This window comes from Diceros bicornis, chromosome 22 (genome assembly GCF_020826845.1).
Source record: "Diceros bicornis minor isolate mBicDic1 chromosome 22, mDicBic1.mat.cur, whole genome shotgun sequence".
Lineage (NCBI taxonomy): Eukaryota > Metazoa > Chordata > Mammalia > Perissodactyla > Rhinocerotidae > Diceros > Diceros bicornis.
The window spans coordinates 45,794,767-45,819,267 of NC_080761.1; the positions used below are offsets into that span (position 1 = coordinate 45,794,767).

Genomic DNA, 24,501 nt, shown 5'->3' on the forward strand with positions numbered 1-24,501 from the left:
GTCTCCTATAAAACAGAGACTCAAGGTTACTATAATAATTCTTTTACTGTCCAATTACCTTTGAAATACTTAAATCGATGTTAACTCACCTATCTGCTAAATACGACCTCCAGATACCAGTTTTCTTCTCAAACTGAAGGTCTGGCTGTCTCAAGCGACCTTCTGAAAGGCAGGAGAGTGTTTCCACCACTAGGCACAGCTCCACTCCCTTGCACCTAACAAAGACCTGATTCAGAAAGTCTCAAGAAGCTAAAAACCCTGACTTAAGATCCGCAAGAGAATATTCGGTTTGTTTATAGTGGTATCTACAACCAGGTCCTAAGCAAAACACTTGAATGTCAACAACGTTAAGAGAGAAAGAAAACAATAAAAGCTACCAGCATCAGCCAGCGTGACTTAACGTTTCCCGTCCCAGCAGTGTTATCAGCTGTATGAAACAAGGCCCTTAACCTAAGCTTCATTTCCTCGGTTAAAGGGAGTATTTGCCTACACGAGACTACTGTTGTTTTTGCATGAATCCAGACAAGATGATAAAAGTCCTACGAAAATGCTACAAAAAGCTGATACAGCAAGGAATTAAAGGGCTCTTCTTCTTCAGAAGTTAGCACACCTAACTTGAACCTCTCTAGCTAGCTTGGTAGAACAGACAAGCCATCAAACTGACCTAGCTCTACTTCTCCAGAGCCATAAATATACGACAACAAGCCCTAACCTACCCTACCCTTAAACAGCAGAAGAGTTAAGCAGATGAGCGCTAACAGAGATGCCTTTGCTGATGCACATTTATGAAACAGGCAGGAAAGGTGGAGGCACACTTGGGTGTCCAAATGAGCTATCAGCTGCCTCCTAAGGCAGATGGTTCAGTCAACTGCTGAGCCTCTCTCCACCACCACGGCCCTCCGTGGCTCAAGAGCATGGATGGGCAGGAAGTGAGCTAGGACACTGCCACCAGGAACACTCCTCCTCACCCTTCCCTCTGTGCAGGTGCAGCCTCTGCTCCAACAATCGTGGAATAGTATCTACAGAAAAGCCGTTCAGAGAATGACAAGTTATTGCCCTCTGGGAATTTTCAAATATCCAATTCCCACTTTGGAGAGAGCTTGGAAGAAGCAGGAGTAACACAACAGGCCTGAAGTGGGGACGACCAAGTTCTGGACCCTGCTAGGACCCCCACCCATACACTCTAGGCCACCCTAGATAAGTAACAACCTCTGGGGCTTTTTGTGTTTTAAAAAAACCGAAAAATCAGGGCCAGCCCCAGTGGCCTAGTGGTTAAGTTCAGTGTGCTTTGCTTTGGCCATCCAGGTTCGGTTCCTGGCCCCAGATCTACACAGCTCTGTTAGCAGCCAAGCTGTGCTCGTGGCCCACATACTAAAAAATAGAGGAAGATTGGCATGGATGTTAGCTCAGGGCCGATCTTCCTCAGCAAAAAAAAAAAAAAAAAGCTGACAATGGAGCATTCCACAAAACATACAATGGACATTACACAAATAACACATTACTCGAAAAAAAATCTGTTATTCTTTATTTCAAATAAGGACTGTGTACTGGACTTGATATAGATATAGGAAATTTATTTAAATGCATTGAAAAGTTTCTGATAATCAGATGTAGCCATATGCTGTCGAAATCAGGCACATAGCTCTAGAAAGTTTCAGACCATGAGTTAAAAATTAAGTTAGAAAAACATGCACTCAGTCTGAATTTTTAAAAACGCAAAAAAAACATTTACTCAAAGTTTCCATTTTTGCCTCCCCTCCTCGTATGTACTTTTTCTTTTTTCTTTTTTAATTTTATTTATTTATTTATTTTTCCCCCAAAGCCCCAGTAGATAGTTGTATGTCACAGCTGCACATCCTTCTAGTTGCTGTATGTGGGACACAGCCTCAGCATGGCTGGAGAAGCAGTGCGCGCCCGTGATCCAAACCCAGGCCGCCAGCAACGGAGCGCACGCACCCAACCGCTAAGCCACGGGGCTGGCCCCATATGTACTTTTTCAACTCTTTTGTCCCTCCACAAATAGAGATCTGACCAGCTAAATAGCAAATTAGGTTAACATCTCAAAAGTTGTCCATTAATTTGAGGCCTGTCCTTCAGACTATTACTTCCAAATTTTCCAAATCTGGTCAAGGTAAAAGGTAAATGATGATCTATATGCAAATGTTGAGATGAGGGGTAGTTTATAGGAGATGCTTTATAAATTTGTGAAGCCCACACTACTTCTACAAGCCTGTACATTTTGTATCTTCACGGAAAATAAGATCAACTACATAAGCCAAAAGAACACTAGGGTGGCTTGAGATGCTCAGAGAGATGTGGAGTTTAAATACAAAGCAGACCTTCCCCTCCTAATAAATACTCAACTCCAATCCCATCACTGCTCTGCTCTGAACTCCCGCGGTTCTCCCTCATCTACAATATAAAACCATGACCCCTTGGCATGGCACCCCTACCTCTCATGATCCCTAAGTGCTCACGTCTGCATTACTGCCCCATCCTGCTTTCTGCTCCAGCTAACTATCTGGTCTCCCTAACATCTGCTTTCAAACTTCCCTACAAAAGCATCAACTCTCAGCATTATTGCTATTATAAAAAACCCACTTGTCTCAAACACCCCAGAATGGTGCAACAGATATGCTAACCAAGCACCCACCAGGTGGCAAGCCCACAGCCTAGCATCACTTACATTCCAGTTTCCATTCCTTCTCTACAGTGGGGAGCCAATTTATGCAGTACCTATAGAATATTTCCTAATGGGTAGAATTAAATTTTATAAAATAACTTACAATGATAAATAAAACCAACCCCATCCTCTATGATCCTGTACTAAAAAGAAGGCTGAGCTAAAAAAGCGTTTCCCAGCACAAATTTTACTGTGGCTCTTAAACTTTCAGTAGTGGTAACGGGAAACAGGTACAACTGTTATCTCCTCAGGACAGGGTGCTGCATTTCATCACTAACTCACTCAATCACTAACTCAATCACTCTATATGATAACCATGAGTCCATTAAAAAGTTACATCTTTTCTTAAAATGCAATTTGGCAGACCGTGAAAAGTTAAAAAAAAAAAAAAAAAGGCTGGTAGTATACATTCTCAGTGATGAATAATTCATTCAGTTTACAGATATAAATGAAAACTTAAATGGTTAAGAGACTTGCCCAAGATCACAAAGCCAGTTAAATCACTTTAGCCATGTCAGGGACGGTAAGATTTCAGGAATGTAGCTTTATATTCCGCCTATATTAAGGACACAGTTCATGCTAAACAGAAAAAAAAGTCTGTGAAAATGATCGTTACTAATTGAGAAAAGGATAGGCTACTTAGGAAATTGTATAAATTTAAGAAATAATTAAAAGCAACACAATAGCGTAGAATAAAGGTTTATTAGCTTTATTTAATTGCTTTCCAACAAACTGAACACTTTAAGGAATAGATATTACTATTGGTAATTAGTATTCCAATTTTTTAACAGTTTTTCCATGTGCTTAAATGATAGTTTAATTGTTTTAATACTAGAAACTTCACATTAATGTATATCAATTAATAATTTTTATACAAAGGTAAAATTGAGCCTGGTCTATGTCTGAATGATTAAGAAAAAAATCTGTTTAACCAAAACCAAATTTAGGCAGTTTGTCTATGCTGGTACTATTTCCAGACATGTTTTTTTCTTTTGTGGGCTAGAGAAGACATGGATTTCTAGGGGTAGTATCTATCAATAAAAATGAAAAGTTCTATTCCTTGAGATAAGAGCTCCTACTTTCAGAGAAAGCAAGCCCACTTACAGGAATAATAAAGCTTCCCAGGCCCCTGGTAGAAGGGGCTGAAGCTGGAAGAGATGCTGGGAGTCAAAACATCCATTTCACTGTGTGCGTGATAATCATCTAGTCATACCACTTGATGGGGGGAAAAAAGCCTGTAAGTATTTTTGGAAATGAATGAGTTTACTCTGCTAATCATGAATTTAAGTCCAATACCATTAACCTAGGCAAAAATACATTTTTCCTTAAGGAGGGGAAAAAAGTATTGGCTTGAAGCCATAAATGTTTCCTATACTGTTGAGATTTTATCAATACTTGAGACCCTCTAAAAACAAAATAAATGGAGAAAGAACATGAAGCCTGAACACAATAGTCACAACCACTGAGCCCCTAGACAGCCCACAAAATGAAAGGTTCCCATGGGGACCAGAGAGCTCTTGAAGAGAGCCCCCCAGCATACAATTTTGCCACTGCCATGAGAAGGTTTTTTTTCCCCCTGGATGCCTGCATTGTTCAGACACTACCTTTTCACCACCCTCCCTAGTATCAGACGTTAGAAACATCTTGTAATGTTCATACTCTACGTACCATCTCAATATTAGAGACCACGTGGACAGGCTTTAGCTGTCCCGACTGCCTCCCGTGCAGTTCAGGGATGGTGTGACGTCACCAGCAAGGTGAGCTGCTGGGACAACCACCCAACCAGGAACAAAAGGGATCCTTAGGAGAGGAGAATAACCCCCTGGAAACTTTAATCTATGAATGCTACTACTTCAAATAAATAAATATCTTTCTAACATAAGGTGAACATATTAAGTTTTCCTAATTTATAAGCCACAATTTTTAAAAAGTAAAGACTATATGAACTACTTTTTAGTCCGAATGCTAAATTATCATTCAGTACACTCAAGAAAAAGCATGGTTAATATTCCAGTTAAGAGAATTATCCACAAGAGGATTATCAACACAAAAGCTGGTAACGAACTGAACTTCAGCTGCAAAAATACCAAATATTTAGCAAACCTGCCTATTCAAAAAAAGGTATATTTTGGTGGTTCCTAAGCACTAGGTCTTACATTTGCTGTCACAAATTACCTGGAAAGCATATTAAAAAACAGACTTCTGCATCTCACCCCTGGACACTGATCTAGCAGGTCTGAAGTGGGTCCTGGTATCGGTATTTCTAACTCATTCTCCTTGTGATTCTGATGCAACCAGGTTTGGGAATAACTGCCTTAGGATTTCGTACAGCCTGAGGGACTTTGCTTCACTCATTGCAGAAATACTGAATATCTGTCATTTATTCAACACACCATCCATCTATTGCACAAAACCCTACTGGGCTAATGCTATTAGGAAGCCCCAGGACAAACTGCTAAATAAACCACCTCTCACAGCACTTGATTCACTGTTTCAATATCCCAATAAGTAGGAATTCTACCAAACATATAAATGCTAGTGGGCTTGGGAGACATAGAAATCTGAAGGAGTACACAAACACTTGTATACTTGTGTATAATGTATACATTAATTAATCTACTGTAGCGTTCTAAAGGAAAGCATGGTGTCATGGCAAGCGTTTTGGTGTCGGTATCAAAAGACAGGGATTTGAGTCACAGTTGTCTTCAAATGCCTGGTCTTAGTTAAACTATATGACCTCCAAGGTCTCGATTCTTTTATTGGGGGCAGAGGGTAGTGCTTAAGTCTCCGTTATATATGGGTCCCTTCAATCCCAAAACTTCTGTGGTTCCTCATGGGTAAAAAGAACACATTACAAAGAAAGGGGAACCCAACTCAAGCTGGAACAACCCAGCAAGGCAGCAGCTGAAGGAAGGACTTCAGATGGACTCCAAAAGATGGGATGGCTGCCATTAAACTAAAATGAGTGGGAAAGCTCCCAGCAAGTGGGAGCTACGTAAGCCAACTCCAGAGGCTGGGAATACGACCAGCTTGCAAGTGAAGAACGGGTCTGACTACCGTGAAGAACAGTAATAACACTGGGTCACCCCAAAGTTAAGCCAAATGACATGGTAAAAACAGTAGGGAAATACAAGAGAACTGTGAGTGAGAAGTAACAGGACGAAAGTGCTGTTTTTGTAAGATTAGCCTGACAGCCACCACCAGGAGGGACTGGAGGAAAGAAAAAGAGACTAATTTATAGAACAGGGAATGGTAAGGCTCAAAAGCAGCTTCCAAAAGATACTCAAAGCAACGAACACTAGAAAAACCTGGCTCAAGATGGTGTATAAGAACACAGACATGTCTAATTGAAAATAAGAAAAAAAAAACAGAAGGAACAGACAAAAATGGTGCTACACAGTTTTGGAAAATGGTCTGCTTTGCCTCAGAGAAATGTGGGCCAAATTGAGGATACCAGCTGTTATCTGATATTTTTGCAGGAACCGAATGGGGGCGGGGAAAGAAGTAGCCTGCTGCTTACACCACCCCCACCCTCATTTCAGAAAATCAGAAGAGAAGTAGCAGATGTCACAGAGTAAAAGCCACAAGGCATTACTGTCCTTTCTTCCCCAATTCTGCCTGAGCAGCTGGGCCCTGAAGAGAAGGCTGGGTGATGGACAGTGAAACAACAGCAGTCACCAGTGGTCTCTTTACAGGCCACAGACATTTCTTCTGCAGTGACCTGCCTCCCCTGCATTTCTACCTTCTTGTGGACCTACTGCAAAAGAACTGACTTTTAGCAAAAGAATGGACTCATTAGAATGAAATAAGGGTGGTTATTTCTCGAATGGAAAAAAGGGTATGTCCTGAAATGAGCCATCCAACTATCTATTCCATTTTCTTCTTAACCACAACTCAGGACCTCAAAACTAAGATAAATTAGCAGCAATCCTGGAAATCAATTTAAGCTGGAGAGGCTCGCAAAAATCTGCAGGATAGAGCACACACAAGACAATCTGAAGGTAAGTGGATATTGGATGTTTTCTTTTTAAAAGCACGGTTATTACTTAATAGTACTTGTAAAAGGTTAATCCCTGTGACACAAACAAAAGTATGCAGAGAAAGAAGTGTGGACAGTTAGAAAAAACAGTCCAGACTGAAAAACCAACGTCAAAACAAACTTAAGTATTGGTGATCTCAGAATGGATTAGAAATCTAATTTTTTTCCTCAACTTTTCATAAGACAGTAACCAGACCATTTTCTGGTGGAAGGGTGATTCTTTTCCTAGGACATTTTCTTGATCAAGAAACGTGTAGAATTCTTGGACATACTATACCAAGTATGCTTGGGGGCCACAGCATACAGTTCCCTTTAGACGAGACAGAGCTGTGAGGTGTTTCTCCTCTGGGCCAATAAATATAAAGAATGAGATGTCAAAACTACCCAGGGCTAACGAACTACCTTAACTGACAATTCTGAGAGAAGCAACTTTTAAGCACAAAGATGACACTGCATTTCCAGATACCTGAAAAAAGGAGCAGAAATCTTCTAGACAAGTCTCTAAGCAAGACGGATGCCACAGTCAGCCTTGACTAACTTCCCGTCACCACTTCAGGCTATAGTCTGAGATGACTTCTTAAATCAAGGGTGGAAAATAGGTTGCAACTTGAGTCAATTGATAGAGGTTGTCTGGAACACTATTTTGAAAAATATTTGGGAGCCACATCTAGACCCAGTAAGAAAGACTGCCGTGATTGATCGGCAATGTCCACGCTGGGCAGGAGAGAGAAAATTGATGGCACGTTTACTAAGAGTTTGCCAGCGGCAACGTCCCTTTTATTTTCTAAAGGAAAAGAAGTCTACACTACAAATTGGATTAACTTCTTAACCAGAGAAAATCTACATCAGCATTTTAAAAATTCACAAAAGCGGAAAAATATCCACAAAATTATTTACCATTTGTCTTGAGACAAAAATATAACAGGAAAAATAACGTGTGAGGCATGTAAGCTCTCCTAGTCAATCTCCTCAAAGTAAGGTGAACCTGCCAGAACATAGTCAAACCACAGCCCCAGGACCAAATCCAGCCTGCCTCCTGTTTTTGCATGATCCATGAGCTAAGAGTGGTTTTTACATTTTTAAATGATTGGGAAAAAATAAAAAGACTATTTTGTAACACATGAACATTACATGAAATTCAAGTTTCAGGGTCCAGAAATAAAGTTTTATAGGATTGCGGCCATATCCTTTAGTTCATGTAGCGGCTATGGCTGCTTCAAGCTACAAGGGCGGAGTCAAGAAGCTTGACAGAAACGATGGCTCACAAAGTCTAACATATTCACTACCCGGCCCTTTACAGAACAAGTCAGCCAACCTCTGTGCTAGAAGATGGTCTGAGGCTTCTTCAAATTATAGGGCAAGTAATTCTCTTTCAAGGAAGGAGATTTAATTCAGTAGGCTTCATAAAATACTTTCTTTTCTAGACAGTTCCTGCTCTATCCCTTTGTTAATACACCAGTGATTACATATAGCACTCACGAATAAAGTTTCTCCCATCAGGCAACAAGCACAAAAAATTCTGCTATGCCTCCCAGAGAAGTGTCTATATGGGCACAAAATAAATAAAGGAAAGAACTATAATATACCTTAATTTTTTTAACCTCTGTTCTGCAATAAACATAAAAAAAAATTTAAACATACTTTTATTGTTTTGGTTTGAAGTCTCAATCCATTCAGGGTGTTGATAGCTTTTTCTGCATCCTTAGGGTCAATGTAGTTCACAAAGCCATATCCCAAGCTCTGCCCTAGTGAAAGGGAAGGGGAAAAAGGCATACATTAGTTCTACACCACTGAAGACAGAGATCCACTTTCACTCTGGCACATGGTCTTCTCATTAACACCAGCATATTTTCTCAATAGTAAAAAGAAGTCTACATCAATTCTTCTAGAAATATACACGTGTTCTTTTTTCCATTTTCTGTCTAGTACATTTGCAAGTTTAAACATCAGTTAGAACTCAGCAAGCTGTGCCGCTTAAAAAAACACACATCCCCAAAGTCTTCCATCATCCTTGTCTTGGCTGAGCCAGGGCGCCCAGCAGCAAGGCGATATTCAGCTTCAGAAACCGTGGGCACAAGTCTCTGCCGAGCTGCTGAGTGGGCTTCATGACATGACTTTTTCAGTTTCAGTTTCCTTACCCACAAAATGGGAAGGCGGTAAGCATCGACCAAGAATCTGTCGTGTTCTATACACTGTACCCTGACAAATTTACAGTCTTTACCAAGTACAGTTATTTCAGAGTTTAAAAGGTGAAGAATCGTGTGTGTGCACACGTGTGTGTGCATGTACGTATATGTACATTTATTTTACAGGAGGGTCTCTCCAAATAAACTGAATCCAATTTTCTAAAATGAGCTGGATGACCTAGACAAGGAATACAGAGAAATATGAACACAAAGATTTACAGTGAGGACATCTAAACCAATGAGAACATGTGGGAAAGGAAGAAGAGAGAGCATAAACAAAAATAACAAAACAGAAAATTTGGAGGTGTGCGAGTTCCTTCAAAATAAGTCTTTTGTTGTTTTTCCCTATCATCCAAGCCCTCTTGCCCCTGGCTCAATGATGGCGCAATTCTCAAAAAATGGGAGGTATCAAGGGGTTAGAACCAGTGGAATGCACAGATAAGTACTGTCATGAGTCACATAATGACGTTTCAGTCAATGACTGACCGCATATATGACAATGGTCCCATAAGATTAGTACCATATAGCCCAGGTGTGTGGCAGGCTGTGCCATTCAGGTTTGTATAAGTGCACTCTATGATGTTCGCACAGCAATGAAATTGACTAATGATGCATTTCTCAAAACGCATCCCTGTTAAGCGAAGCATGACTGTAAAGCCAATCCTTAAGGTCTCAATTTTTCAACTAGGGGAAAGTTTCTCCATTTGAAAAGGTGAGCAACACTACAGAAAGGTGACAAAAATGGACATAAAAAAGATTTAGTCTACTAAAAGTCAAACCAAACTAATTGAGGGTTTCCTGGAAGATGCCTGTCCAGTAAAGGTCAAAATGCTTTTAATTAAATACGGTTTTTGCATCAATTTCATAACGAGGGCCTTTTTCTTGACAGGGCACCTTAGGTCCAAGTCATTATGAACACAGGTATTTAGAATAGCCACTGTGGTTACCCTGACGTGGTTCCTTGTAACTATACCAAAAAAAAAAAAGATGATGCTAAGTATAGCACCTAATAACCATGAAAACTTGCGACTGCATTTTGGGGACCAAAAACTAATATATAATATGTCAATTATACCTCAAGTAAAAAAAAAAAAACTATTTAGGATAATCATTGCTAACTTATGCCCTCTTATCATATTGTAATTTTTCCTGTTTTTAAAAAAATGGAGTGGGGGAGAGCTCAAACTAATTCAGTTATTTTTTCTCACGCTAATCAGAGATTTTGTTTTACTCACAGTTCTGTTTTTAAAAAGCTGCATGCGAAACCACTGTATTTTTAGTCAGCTTTTTACTAATTTGACAAACATTTATCATGTGCCCACAGCATGCAGAGTGCCTCTTATGAAAGGTGCTGCAGTTCTATTGCCACTGAGCAGGATTCAAATGGGTGAACATAACAAAATCTGCTCCAGGCAGTAGTTTATGATGGAAGGAATATGGGTTTTGGGGACAGACACACAGGAGCTCCAATCCTGGCTCTGCGGTTCACCAGCTGTGTGACTTCAAAGAAGCTACTTAACCCCTCTGACCCATAACCTCCTCACTTCTAAAATGAAGATAATGATTTCCACCTCACAAAATTACTGAGGCAGCGATGAGATCTTTCACTCTTGATGGAAGTAGAGCATTCTAGTCAAAAGATAAAGCAAGGAAAAGTAACAAAATAACATATATCTACTATATGGAATTTACTATATCCATTTAAAATTAAATCAGGAAGATGCTACAAATACAATGGGGAAAAGAAAGGCAAGCTGAACACCGTGTAGTTTTGTCACACTGCTATTCTATAACAAAATAAATCAGATTACCAATTGTACCAGCATTAAGAGTCCATTTCCCCTACGGACTGGCACTACCCTCACACCTGCATTTTAGCAGCTTGTAATCAAAGTGCTTTCTCAACCTTGGTTACACACTGGAATCATCTACAAAGCTTAAAAAAAAACTGATGCCTGAGTCCCACTCCCAAAGATTTTTATTTTATCGGTCTATTACAAAGCACTGGTACTACGTTATTAAAATCCTGGTGACTCTAACATGCAGCCAAGGTTGAGAATCACGTTTAATGGCAAGAGATAATCCGGGGCTACAAACCAGGCTTCTGGGAGGCCTGAGAAGGCCCGAGCGCTGACAGTCTGGGTAAGTGAAGAGACTCTGCAGATGCATTTTTAAGATACAAGTGGATATTTCTTTTCAAATCTTCATGTTATCATCACTTCAGAGAAACAGTTTATTGGCCTGTTGAGGGCGCTCTTGGGCACAGCAGTGCCTGCTGGAATTGGGTCGCTGGGTAAAGTGAAAAGCCTGTCCTGTCAGTCCCTGCTTAGCTGTCTCGCGCTCTGGCCTCTGAATTCTTACTCCTAGCACACCTGAGCATTCAAAAGCTTGCTAAATGAAAGAATGAGAAGCATAGTGGGGATACGTATTTAACCAAAGAGATTATCTTCAACATCCCCATCAGACGGCCCATCCATTGAATGGGTCTTTGACCCGAACCCCTCAAGAAATCATGGCTAGCTATAATAATGAGTCAGCCAAATTTCTACTACCTGTAAATTGAGTACACTCAGACAATATCTATCCCCAAACGACCTCTCCTCCACGAACAAAGTTTCTCATTTGCTTAGTGGCATTATTAGGAAGAACACAACCCATCAATTCGAATGTGTTTGACGTAAACAAAATTTTACTATTATCCTAAGCAAAATAATATGAAAGAAGATATCTGCTGCTAAACGGCTGCTTTCCTAAGTTCATTATAGTAGATGCACTAACGTGTTGGCAATGGAACTACAGGGAAGTTAGGAACTTCACAGATTTTCATTTTACAGTGAGTTAGTCAAGTCAGCAAATATTTATTGGATGCTTAAAATATATAAAGGTATCACAGATAATACCAAGACAGGCAAGTCTCTCCCCATTCTCACCTTTTAGCTGTGTGTTATTTTATTGTTTAAATTTAGCCTCACATTTATCACACGAGATACTCATAATTCCTCTCCTGAAAGGAAGAAATGCTATCCTAAGCAGGGCAAGGCCAATCAACTTCCTCACATCAAAAAGACAGGTTGGAACTAGTGGTCAGGACTTGAATCCAGAGTTCTCAAATGCTATGGTCTTCTTCACTCAGTTCACAATTAGTGTATATTTGAACCCAGACCATCCTCAATACCCCTTAAGTATAACGTAACCAGGCATTTTATAACAGGGTTCTACTACTAAAAATTGTTTTGAGACCGCTGCCCACTGTCTCAAATTCCTGTACTTCTTGTGCCAATGTCAGTTTCACTATATATAAATTTCTGTGCTGTTATTCATTCCTATGACAATGTAAATTGCATCTTATTTATATAGTGCCTATTTCAAGTTATTATAAGTGAGTGCAGATTTTTAAAAAAATAAAAGCAGTAGCAAGTCAAACGTCAAGAAACAATACTTACCCTGGATCCACTTTTTCCCACTTTTGTATTCATCAGCTAGTAACAGTCATAAACCACCAGGAAAGGCTTGGAAACCAAGCATCATTTATCCCTATCATCCCAATCTGTGTTTCAAATCATTCTGAATTGTGCATACTGACAATCCCAAAACCAAGAATCGCTTATTTAAAAAATGTATAAAGCTCTATATTTAAATCCCAAGTATAACCATTATGGAAACCAACACGATTAAAAGAAAATTCTGAACAAAATGACAACGCGAACACTTTTCCAAAAGAGCCTTCAAGACAAATAAATCCTGTCTTTAGAAGCCAAAAAATTCCTTCCGGTAACTGAACATCAAGAATAAGGTCAACACTACTTGTCCTCAGCTCTCCTCACTAGCTACCTGTGGTCTTCTGCTCCTAGGGACTTGGGAATCATTCATCTAAGCCTTGGTCCTAACAGCCATGGCAGGGAGTCTAGAACTTCCTAGAGAGGAAGCTATCTGAAGAGTTACACAGCCTAAGACCTTCATGCAGGTACTGAAAACTGCAGGTCAACACCGCACGTCAGCACAAGTATTCTGTACACAGTGTATGTGAATGCCTTTTGTTTTGCATCCTCCTTTTTAATCTAACGTATATGCCACAGAAAGGGATCCGTTCTTCACAAGTGATAGAAAAATCACTTGGAAACTGCTCCTGGCATAAGGAGAGCAGTTACAAACAGGCTGCTTAGAACCAAGGTCCAATGATGGGACAGCATTGAGCTGCAACACTCCACGGGCCTCTGAGCAGGACCGAGGCCCACCGAGAGCACGGGGTCAGAGCAGGAAGAGGAAAACAGGAAGAGAAGCCGTTTAGTGACTAAGTGCTGGTGGGAAACACAGGAAACTCCAATTTATCCCAAACTGTGCATAATTCAAAGCTGCAGCCATTCCCTTGCCACCTACATTGCTTTTAATAGCATACTTTAATTAAAAATTTAATTGCATATTTTAATTAAAAATATACAATCTTCTGGACCCATTTAATTCAAAGGTCACTTTATTTAGTCTTTTCCATTTCAAATTACTACCAATGTTCAGAATATCAAATTACCCCCTCAGGTTTAAAGGTAAAAGCAATAGACCACCATAATTCTTGATTATAAACCTGGTACATTAATTTAATTTCATCCAACCCATATTAAGTGAGATCCCTCTCAACATGGAATTGTGGAAAACAAAATTCCAGGTTAAAAAAGAAAGTCATCCTACATGTTTCTCTCCAATCTTTAGCATTCATTTGTTCCACAATTATAGAAAGTCTACTTTTTGTTAGTCCCTGAGGATATAGCAGAGACAAAAGGTTCCTCTTCATAAAGCTTACATCCTGGTAAGGATGGTAAAAAGAGACAAAAAAATCAAGTTTTACAGTGTATTAGAAGAAAATAAGGGCTAAGGAGAAAAAAGCACAGAGACGAGAGTGGGGGATGAGGGGTCAGAGTGAGCCTCATCCTGCAGGTAACATCAGATCCAAGACTTGAAGGACGTAGCTCATAGTCCACTAGGGAAGCTGTGCAAGTGGATTTATTTCAGTGCAAGTTCTACCCTATGGGGATTGCACCCTGCCAGCTCTACCAGCTGAATCTGCCCCTCCTCCCACCCCATCTGCATTAGCACGGGTCTTCACGTATTATTCTAACTCGGATTACTGCTACAATAAACCCAACCCATCACTCCTTCCCTAGACTCCTGTTAACTCCAAAACTCTCCACCATACTGTTGTCTGGATAATCTTCCTAAAAGACAAATCTGATCATGCTCTGGTTTCCAAGATTATCATCAGCTTCCTGCTTACTTCCACTGCTCCTACACCTAGACCCTAAAATGCACCTTCACTTCCCTGCGCCTGGAGCACACATCTCCAACCGCCCAACTCCCATATATTCTTTGCGGCTTTCTCTGAGACCATTTCCTGCCACAATTTGTCCCACTCCCAAAGCACACTGTTCAGTGTTCCACCCTAGTCCTCCACAGCCCTTATATTATACCTTTATCCTAGTGCATACAGGTATTGAGTCAATTTGGATGTCTCCCCCCACCTTCAGACTGCTGAGCAACGGCAAGCTGAGCACGGTTCCTGACACAGAAGACCCTAGCACAGATTATTAACATGTTCATTGAAAGAATGAATGCATGAAGAAACGAGCTAAGGAATGAACAACAAACGACGAAACAGCCATCTGCCTTCCAGGAGCCTATGGTTTAGGAGAGAGATGCCCTTATGAACATGCTCCCCAAGTCCCTACATCACACCAGATGGATTACAGAACAAACGAGGACAAGATGCTCCAACATTACAGTATTCTGTCTTTACAAGAGAGTGATGTGAGATATATTTTTTACATAGCTCGTGTAAAATTTTTCATATGAAAATTTTCTGCAGATACCATTTAAATGAAATCTCGATTTAAAAAAATAATGTCATCTAAAGTAATTTGATAGATTTACATAAATCTGTTTCACAAATCTGTAAGTATGAATTATGGGATGTCAGCATATAATTTTGTTGAAAGTGCTTTTTCACTAATAGAATTAAGTCTGCCGAGACTATTCATGTACAAGTCAAATAAAATGCAGAGTGAATTCTGTAAAAACCTGGTAGTTGAATCAACAATAAAAGGTGACTGTGCTGATTGATGTGTATCTATTATTTCATTTAGAGCAGTAGTAATGTTTTATGAAATAAAAACGGACAAAAGCAGCATGAAATCTTTTTTAAATCCCATAGTTAGCAGAAACAGGTCACTATAGTGCTCTTTGACAAGCAGGACTATTTGCAACCTGAGGTCTAATAATGTAACACTTGGGGAAAAAAAGCAAATTGACAACACTCAGTCTCCAAACACGGCCCCTATATAAAACCGCATCCCTAAACAAACCAAAAAAAATAATCTGATTTAGGAAAACAAGTTTTCACTCCAAGGGGGAAAATTTTTGTTTTTAAAGACAGACCCACCACTTTCCCTCACTGTTAACACCCTTCTTTCCTCCTCCCCCAAACACACAATAAAGTTGCAAATGCGTTGTATTTCTTCAGATGGACTTCCTGTTCTTGGGCACTCGTTATGAGTGTCTGTTCACACAGGCTGTGCACTGCAACTCTGGCATCAAAGCAACATGCACCAGACTTTACAAAGGAGCTTTCTTAAGATCTCAGATCCCATATGTAACAAAACCATGTGGGTAACACACATCAAGGGAAAGGTTTGAGAGAATCTTAGAACAGAGGGATGCAATCTCCTCTAGTCATGTTTCTCTGCAAATTTTAATTCCTGACTTAGCCTGAATCTCCTCAAATGCAGCATGCCAGATGCAGCAGGTCCCTCCACTTAAACACTCAACTAACTGAGGTCAAATTAAACAGGTCCTCCTCGCCGCCCTCTAAAGAGTAAGATCAAACTGTGAGCCACAGGACTGGGGAGATCCTAATACTCCAGACCACGCCAGCCTCCCTGAAAGCTCGGATCCTTTTTACCAGCTTCCCAAAGGACATTACCAGGGATTATCACAAGGATGGAGAATTCAACCTAGATGCTCACATAATACAGAAAACAGATGGCTCACTCAAAGACTCCCCTTCCACCCAAATGCTAATAAAGCTAGCCCGAGACTGAAATGCCCCAATATTTTTACATGGTTTCCAGGACTTCATAGATAATATTGAGATAATATAGAAGAGTTTACATTGTAACTTTTCTGCTGAAATCAAAGTTGTAAATAGTGATCATTTAGTAAATATTACCTAAGCAGCCTCATTCTAGAGGGAGCAGTTAATATCCTCAGCAGCAGGGCATTTTCCTTTCAAGTAAATTTTAATGGCCATTTCTGTCCTCTGGTTATGCAACTGGTAGAGCTCTATTTTCCTATAGTTTCAGACCCAGTAATTATGAATCTGCTGGCAACGCAGCACGACCTTGCTTAAGTTGGCGAAACTGTGGGTTCTTAATACATCACGATTTCAGACAACATTAAGAACTCCCACACAATTCAGTCTTAGGCTACCGAGAACGGCAGCAGCATATTAAATCCTCTAAATTCTAGAGTACTGCATATGGGCACTAAGATATCTTGCCTCCAAAGACCAGCAAGATTAGGAAAAATGATCTTTATCTCAAGTGGGAAAATAAACCAATTCCTCTAGTATATGCATCTTAGGATACGGCTTGAACTTGGAGCAGGCTCTCTAGCTTCAGAGAAAGTGAGGGAGAAATTGGAGCGTCTCCACACCACAGTTCAAACAAGAGCCGGTTCTCATTACTTATTGATTTAAGTAGTTGCTCTGAACGAAAAATCAGCAGTTCTACCTTCAAACACTCCGGCTGCCACCGTGATGAGAGCAAAAGCCAAAAAGCTGTCAGTTGACCAGAAAGTCAGACCCTACAGCTCAAAGTGAGGACAGTAACGTACTCTGAGCTACGGCAAAATCGACGTTCAGTTAAAGATCCGAGTCTGCTGCAATACTCTCATTTCTTTGTTAATTATAATTAATTTCATACAGGTTCTCCCCACGCACATATACACACACACAAAGGGGCTTGTGTTATCTGCTTTATCTTGTGCTTACTTAAAAGACAATAACGTTGTTCAAGTAAATATCGCGGGAGATGAGGGCAAAGGAACTGTATTCCTCAAAATATTATTGTGGTAAAGAAGGAAACCAGATAACAACTGCCATAGTAAAAAGGGCATCTGCTGTTGCCTGCACTACCAGCTGGTGTCAATCTACACACACACACACACTCACACACGCACGCGGATATCAGTACGCAGTCCATCAAAGAGCAGCGCGGCTTCTTAATGTGTTTCTCTCCTTGTAAGAGATCATTTTTTATCCAGCGATTGCAAGAAAAAAAAATTAAAAGCCCTAAGAACTATAATTAGTTCAGTGCCCTTTTTGAAACTGTGTCAAAGCATCTTGCAAACCACTATGGAGAGCAACCTGTTTTGTCCAGAAGAATGGGAAACATTCGTCAGACCATACAAATCCCACCAGGTCCACATAATAAAAAATTCTTGTTAGAGATGATAAATTTTCTTCTTGAATACATAATGGTTTTTAAAAAAAGATCTCTCCCTCACCCAAAGTTCAAGTTCACCAGCCTTCCAATATGAAAAGCTCAGAAAGCGTGTGGGAAAAGTCTGTTCCCACCACCCTAAAATTGCCTCAATCTACCTTTCTGGAAGCAAGCAGTATCACTGCCTAATTATAAACTGCTATCAAGTAACTGATGAGCCTTACATTACACATACTCTTATTTAATTCTCACAACAAAGCTCTGTGTAGACACATCTGTACCCATTTTACACAGATATAAATTTGGAGGTCCAGAGACGCTAATCAATTTGTCAAAGGCACACAGCTAGCTGGTAAATGGTAGGTAGGTTTCGAAGCCAGGATTGACCTCTCCAAACCTGGTCTTTCCAGCATACACTTCATTGCCTTTGGCCAAGTTTGGGAATTATTTTGAGGCAGGGTCCTGTGCAGCCCAAGTTCACAACTTTCCAACCAAGATATTCATAATCTCCAAATACACCTGCTTTTTTTTTGTCTTGTTCTTTTCACGTCATCAATTGACTAGAACTTCACTATCCTTTATTAATCCATCAAGACACTATGTATAAAACAAAAAAAAAAAATCCGAAAGAAAAGGAAGTGCATCCTGCAGGTACACAAACCACTTAAACCCTCAAAACAAATCCGTCATTACAAAACAGATAGATGAGAGGTATTCACATTATAAAAAGATTCATTTAAAACACGACTTGATTTGCATACTTCTTTTCCAGAAACTCAGAAAGCATTTCTTATGGCTAAAGCCAAACATGTTTGCTACTGCCAAAACTGTCTCCCACACAAGACACTTCTCTCGTCAGCAGATTGCATTCAAATGCTTTCGTACACATAGCGTGGTTTCCTAGCTGAAGAAAAGCAAGGGGGATCAATACCACATGGTCTCCACCCTCTAAGATCTCAGCTCAAAAATGTAAAGCATGGCAGTGAACAGGGCAGATGCTAACATCTAATGAACGTGGAACACCTACGGTTAGTCACTGGGTTTCAGGCTTAACCAGGATGAACTTGAAAAAAGAGAAGTATTTAGTTGGTTGAAACATGGGAGATGAAATTTAAGAGTTTCTTGACAGAGAAATTAAGGAACCAGGCGTATGGAGAAGAGCTCCTTTGTAAAGCAGTGGAGAGGAGATGGTCAGACCAAAGGCACGCTGAACAACAAGAGATGTGTGTGGAGGTGAAGAAGACACCCTGAGAACAGGGGCACCCCACATGAAGGTCAGCAGTGGTTAAGCTGCAGGATGCACCAAACAGGGAGGATGACAAAGACAGACATGAGACAAACCTAGGGAGGTTAAGCTTGGGAGCCCGGAACCATCGCTGAGGAGATGCAGATCCAGGATCAAGGAGTCCATTGAGAAAGAAGTTGTGACAGCCCAGAAAGGGGACCTGATCCAAATGTCTTTCACCCAAGTCCCCAGAAATCTCTAACAAATGAAAATTAGAGGATAAAATCTCTTTCACCAATCCCTACAAACGGCCCCAATCCTAAACGGCTAACCTCTCATCTGGACAAACCCCAGCCCAAATCTTCTCTCCTTGTTCTATTCCGCAAAAACTTTTGTTCACGCTACCATCCTCTGAGCCTCTGCCAAACGCACTCTTAGCTTAGGATGAGCTGATTAACGTTGGGGACCATGGCAGGCCACCCCAAAACATCCCACAGTGGCATACTGACTATTTGAATTAAAGTTACTTGAGAAGCAAAAAGGGCATTCTGACCCTCCTGTCTCTCTGTTCCCCCTGAAAGCAGGAAATACATCTCCCATGTGAAAAGTGCTCTCCCTGCATCCTTATCACCAGAGCTGGGGAACTCACAGCCGGGCAGCCTACATAAACAAACCTTCCTAATTTACTGCCTCAAGCCTAAACTCTGCTTAAATTCCTAATTACGTACCTCAAACCTAAATTTCTTTGTCCTGTTAATTCTTCACAAAGTTATTGCTTCGTGTAAAATATATATATACTGCCTGCTCTGAGCATCATTTCTTTATGATTTCCAATACGCACGTATTAAACTGGATTTTTCTCCTGTTCATCTGGTCTTGTGTCTATTTTACTATTAGTCCAGCCATAAGAACACAAGAAGGGAAGAAAGGGGATTTTCCCTGCCCCGACATTAACTCAATTCAAGTCCCTTTTCCCCAGAATTGAACTTTCAGACCAAGTACTCCTTTCCTTCAGTGGGCCTTCCAGAATAAAGGCCAGGATTGGAATCAAGGCAATCCCTTACGCCCCAGGAAAATCTGAACTTCCACAGCATGCTAACTTCTCACCTTCATAGGAGTAACGAGACAAGGAACCTCTTGAACTTTAAGTTAATACCCAGAGATTAATACAGAGCACCAACCCAACAGCCTCTGAAATATTCATCACTAGGTATCAAATAGTGTGGATAAGCCCAGCCACCAAAACCAAAACCCAAGATGATGCCCCAGGGAAGGCTTATGATTTTGAGACCTCTTTCACAGAGCTATAAAATATGTTTGCCTGAATCCCCCTTCCCCCCAGTTAAGCTGCTCTGAGTGGACAGAAAGTGTTAATAACCACCATATGTGGGCACAAACATTAACAATCCTTATTTTTACATTTTGTGCAGCAATTGCAAGGTTATACAGACTTTTGAACACACACACATACCTAAGTCCTTCACATGTAATATCAAGTCAAGTAATGGTGATATCAAGTCAAAAAAGAAAAAGGGCGGGGCAGGGGGCAGGCCGGATCACTTAAGAGGGCAGTGGACAACATCACATCATCAGAAAAAAACATTTCAAATAAAGTAAAAACACACGTATCATTTCACCTTCTTATCTGTATTACGGATAAAGCATCCTCCATATATATAAGGAAGCTCCCACCTGGGGACAACTCTCCACTTTATTTTATTTCAAAAAGAAAGACCATAATTAAATTAGTGATATTTTTAGCAAACACAAAGGAAGTAAAATTCCAAAGGACATCCATTGTCCCCAACTGACATAAGATTTAGGTATAAATAACATGTGATTTTCCTTCTCTTTGTACAGGACACTTTGTTTAGTTTATATTTAATAAAGAAAGGTAGTTACATTTTCAAGAGGATATGAGGAACCTGTTTTTATTCCTCCCCTTCAATTTAAAATAGTCACGCAAAAGCATTGATTTTTATACTTAGGAGAAATCCCCAAACAGACCAACTGTGTTTGGGCAGGGTAGGGTATAAATGCTGACTATAAAGGAAACCTACTGAAATACTGCAGACACAGCTTCAAGGGCCTCAAGAAAGCCCTCGCTGAAGCAGTAACGGGAAAGAATCCCAGTGGAACACAATCTACAGAAGAAGCCAAGCGGTACACAGACAAGGTTTAAAGGCTGCAGGGTGGATGGCAACCATGGCTACAAATTAAGTCAAAGAGGTAACCTGACAGAAATAAATACCCATTTTGTTTTTGCTAAGGGACAGCTATGTTACAGCAAACCACTCTGAGGCCGCAGGGCAATTTGCCCACCAATTAACAGATGGCTTCTAAAGAGAAATACAAAATGGTCTCGCTCCTACGATTGCCACATTCGTATGACACATAAGAATTTCTTACAAAATGACCTGGTTTAAAAGTTGAAAAGATTAGCTATTGTAATCCTCCAAATTTAAAATTCACATAAACACTTTGATAAAGAAGCAAATGCTTAAAAGATTTTGCCTAGACCGTGACCATTAACACAGAGAAGTGATTTGGCTCTGTCCACATCAGGATCACAGTAAATGTGCCATCACACTGAAGACTGTCTTTTACCACTGACTAAAGTATATTAAAAATGAAATACTAAAATCATATAGTCCACAACTCAGTACATCTGATCATTGCTGCTAACTCTAGATACATTTTTCCCAGGAAATAGGAAAAACCTAAACACAAAAATAATCTGTTTAACTTATTACCATTTATTGTCTCAAGTCCCCATTAATCTACAGCAGGGTGGAGGTAAAAAGAATTTTATTCAAGAAGAGCACCTTAACTTTAATTCACCTCAGGAACTTTTGAAATGATGCTTTCTTTCACCTGCTATTACTGAAGTTACTTGATTACTTGCTTACTGACATATCTGAGGCTCATTCTTGGGGAAGATGCTGTGTTTTTATGGCAGCAGATTAAATAATATTAAAGACCAACTGATGTGGGAAGTAACTTTCCATAGACAGAGCTTCTAGGCTATTGGGCCATACTACATGGAACTCTGCAAACACATCTCAAGGTTAGGGCAAAGATAAGCAGCAAAAGGTATGTCATTCAGAATAATCCATCTTTTTGCCACAGTGTCCCCTAAAAGAAAAGGGCTGCGAGTTTAAGGCCTCCTGCTAACTAGCCTTATTGACTCTGAGACCTAGATCTGATAAATGATACCTCATCTGTGAAAAAACCCAGGCTAAAGGTGCTCTCTATGCTCGCCCCTGTAACTCAACCATCTACCTTGCCCTTGTCAAGTAAGCTTCACAAATAAATTCAGACCTGTGCATTAGAACCATGCATGTTAAAGAGCTTCCTACGCTGCAGAATGCTATACAAAACGCCAGGTATTCAACTACAAGTACACCACTCAAATGAAGATTTCACTAAACACTAGTCTTTCGGCTCATTCCAACATACAATAGCCTTTAGTGTCAAGGAGTTTTCCTATTTTGTTGCTGACAATTTTTTCCTTGCTATTTATAAAGGAGCAGGAGACTAAATAGTTATATAATATAAACTAATCTCCTTTATTTGGGGAGAAACTTGAAAAATCTTACACATGCTGCCAGATCACTTACTAGTCAAGCTCTACTCCCAAATATAATACAACCTAAGTTGGTGCTTATTCTAGTTGTCCTAATTAACACCAACACTACTAAAGTATTCCATTTATACCTAGATTATCGACCTTATTTTCCTCAAGCAAGAATATTTCCTAGCAAGAAAAGACATATATATACTGAAATGCATCTCCTTAATTCAAAAGCCTTCTATACTGTATTTGGGCTCTTGATCCTCCACTCCTCTCTAAAAAAATGACATCTAAGACTAAAGGAAGTAGAACTTGTACTATGTTTAAGACGCTTTATCTTCTATCTACAGTTGTGACTTGTTTACATATAAAAACTTCAAATACCTCTGAGATTAGCTAAGATTCAGATAAAGATTGGCTCTAAACAGCATTCTTTTTGAAGAAAGGGAGAGGAGCAAACTATTTTTCTGAAGCATCCAGAATATGAAAGATTACATTAAACATATAAAAATTCAACTAACTATTCTATGCTACTTGGCCATCTTAATTTTAGTCCTTCTACTCTTAAAACATGGAAATTAAGCTAGAATTTCTTCTCTCTCCTAGCAATTCTTGAGACTTCCAATTGAATACCCAGAAACAAAAAACTAAGGGTTAATCACATTGATAACTATATTAGCCATCAAATTTTATCAAATGATTATCCTTGGTCAAATTTTAAATCTTACCAGAAGAAATAATTACTTCCCAATCTCAACTATTGCCCCAAGACCCTTGATTCCATTATTCCTTACAAAGCTACCTTGTTCCTTCATTTTTATTCTCTGTCATTTTCATCTAACATAAATAAAAAGGGATGCAAAATTTCTAAGCAAACTAAAATCAAGTGACCAGGAGCTAAGTTCGATTATTACAAACCACCCCCCCCCATTTTGTTTTCTGAATGCAGAATCTACAGCCTAATTAAGGTGATATTCAAAGATTTTCTGTATCATTTCCTAAAACCTGGGAATATCCTGGCCAGGCCATCCCTCTCCCCACCCCTACATCATGTTTTCACTTAAAGCTACTTGAACAGATACACTTCAAGCTTACATAAATATCTTAACAGGTTGCAGGGTAAGAACATAAAACTGCCTGGATATTTTTTCAAACAATTACAGTTTTATGATTCTGCATTAACTAGTTAGAAATAAAAACACTGTAAATAAAAATAAAACTAGAATTTGATCTTTTCAAACAAAACTGAAGACTGTCCAAAAAGAACTGAGAGTGACGACGTACACCACTGATGCCATGGAACACACAAATGTAATGCCTCTAAGCATATCTATGTCCCCACATGGCTAGACACCAAAGAGTTTTAATTAAATGATGACTAAATAGGAAGATGGAATAAATGAAGGTCATTCACAAGATTTATGGCTCTCATCAGCTGCTATAAGCAACAGAAGTCACCAAACATTACTGACTTCTGAAGATTACAAGTTAGAGATGAAACACCCAGAAAAGACCTGCTGAGTGATCACCAAGAATGTCACTGCTGCTAGTCATCACAGCCATGCTTCAGGATGTTCTTGGTCACACTCACAGGACAGTAGTGACCACGAAACATAATGAAATGAGGGAGAAGTCACAAGATGTTACTCGGGAGGGAATATCAATATCTTCATTGCATCTACTATCTTTGAATAATTATATCAGAACTCTGGTGTTGCCCAACAGTGACAATGTCAATCAAATATGAGTCAACTATTTGAAAGAAACAAGTGACTTTATTTATAAAATACACATACATACACACCTCTCAAAACAGAGGCAAGCTCCTTTACCAATAGCTTTTGTTCTCCTCAAAGCTAAATGTCTCAGGGAAAGTATGCAGTCAGGCTTAGGCAGTTCATCCATTACAGCCAAGACAAATATAACAACTTCAAGAGAGAAATTGGGACCCAGCAGACACTGGGGAAATGGTCAAGATACCAACCTTGGAGGGCTACCGGCAATGAAGAGTACTCTACAAAGGGGGCAATTGTTTTGTTAGAAGTAGAAGATAGCCCTTAAACAAACAACAGCCCTCAGACTCCATCAGGAGAGGTAAAAGCTGTTCTGAACAAACAAATAAAAATTACAACACCTTTTGTCCCTATTAAGCAGTAATACAGCTGAGTATCTGGTGACTCGAGACTACAGCTTAACTTCTTCCACATCATAGATGCTTTAGAGACTCTAGTTAAGCACACAAGGTACTTTACAGGACTAAAAGTTCAGGTTAGAATGATATAGGTTTCAAAGGTATCCAACTAACTGG

The 24,501-nt window shown here is 39.8% G+C and overlaps 1 protein-coding gene across 6 annotated transcripts in view; it reads right to left on the reverse strand.

Moving 5' to 3' along the window:
• Positions 1–24,501, reverse strand: part of ELAVL2 (ELAV like RNA binding protein 2) — a 131,590-nt gene that overhangs the window by 31,136 nt on the left and 75,953 nt on the right. For all 6 annotated transcript variants that reach the window (XM_058565911.1, XM_058565910.1, XM_058565909.1 and 3 more), the window contains one exon: positions 8,364–8,467. In XM_058565911.1, the coding sequence (XP_058421894.1) occupies positions 8,364–8,467 (104 nt within the window). The remainder of the gene's footprint in view (positions 1–8,363; positions 8,468–24,501) is intronic.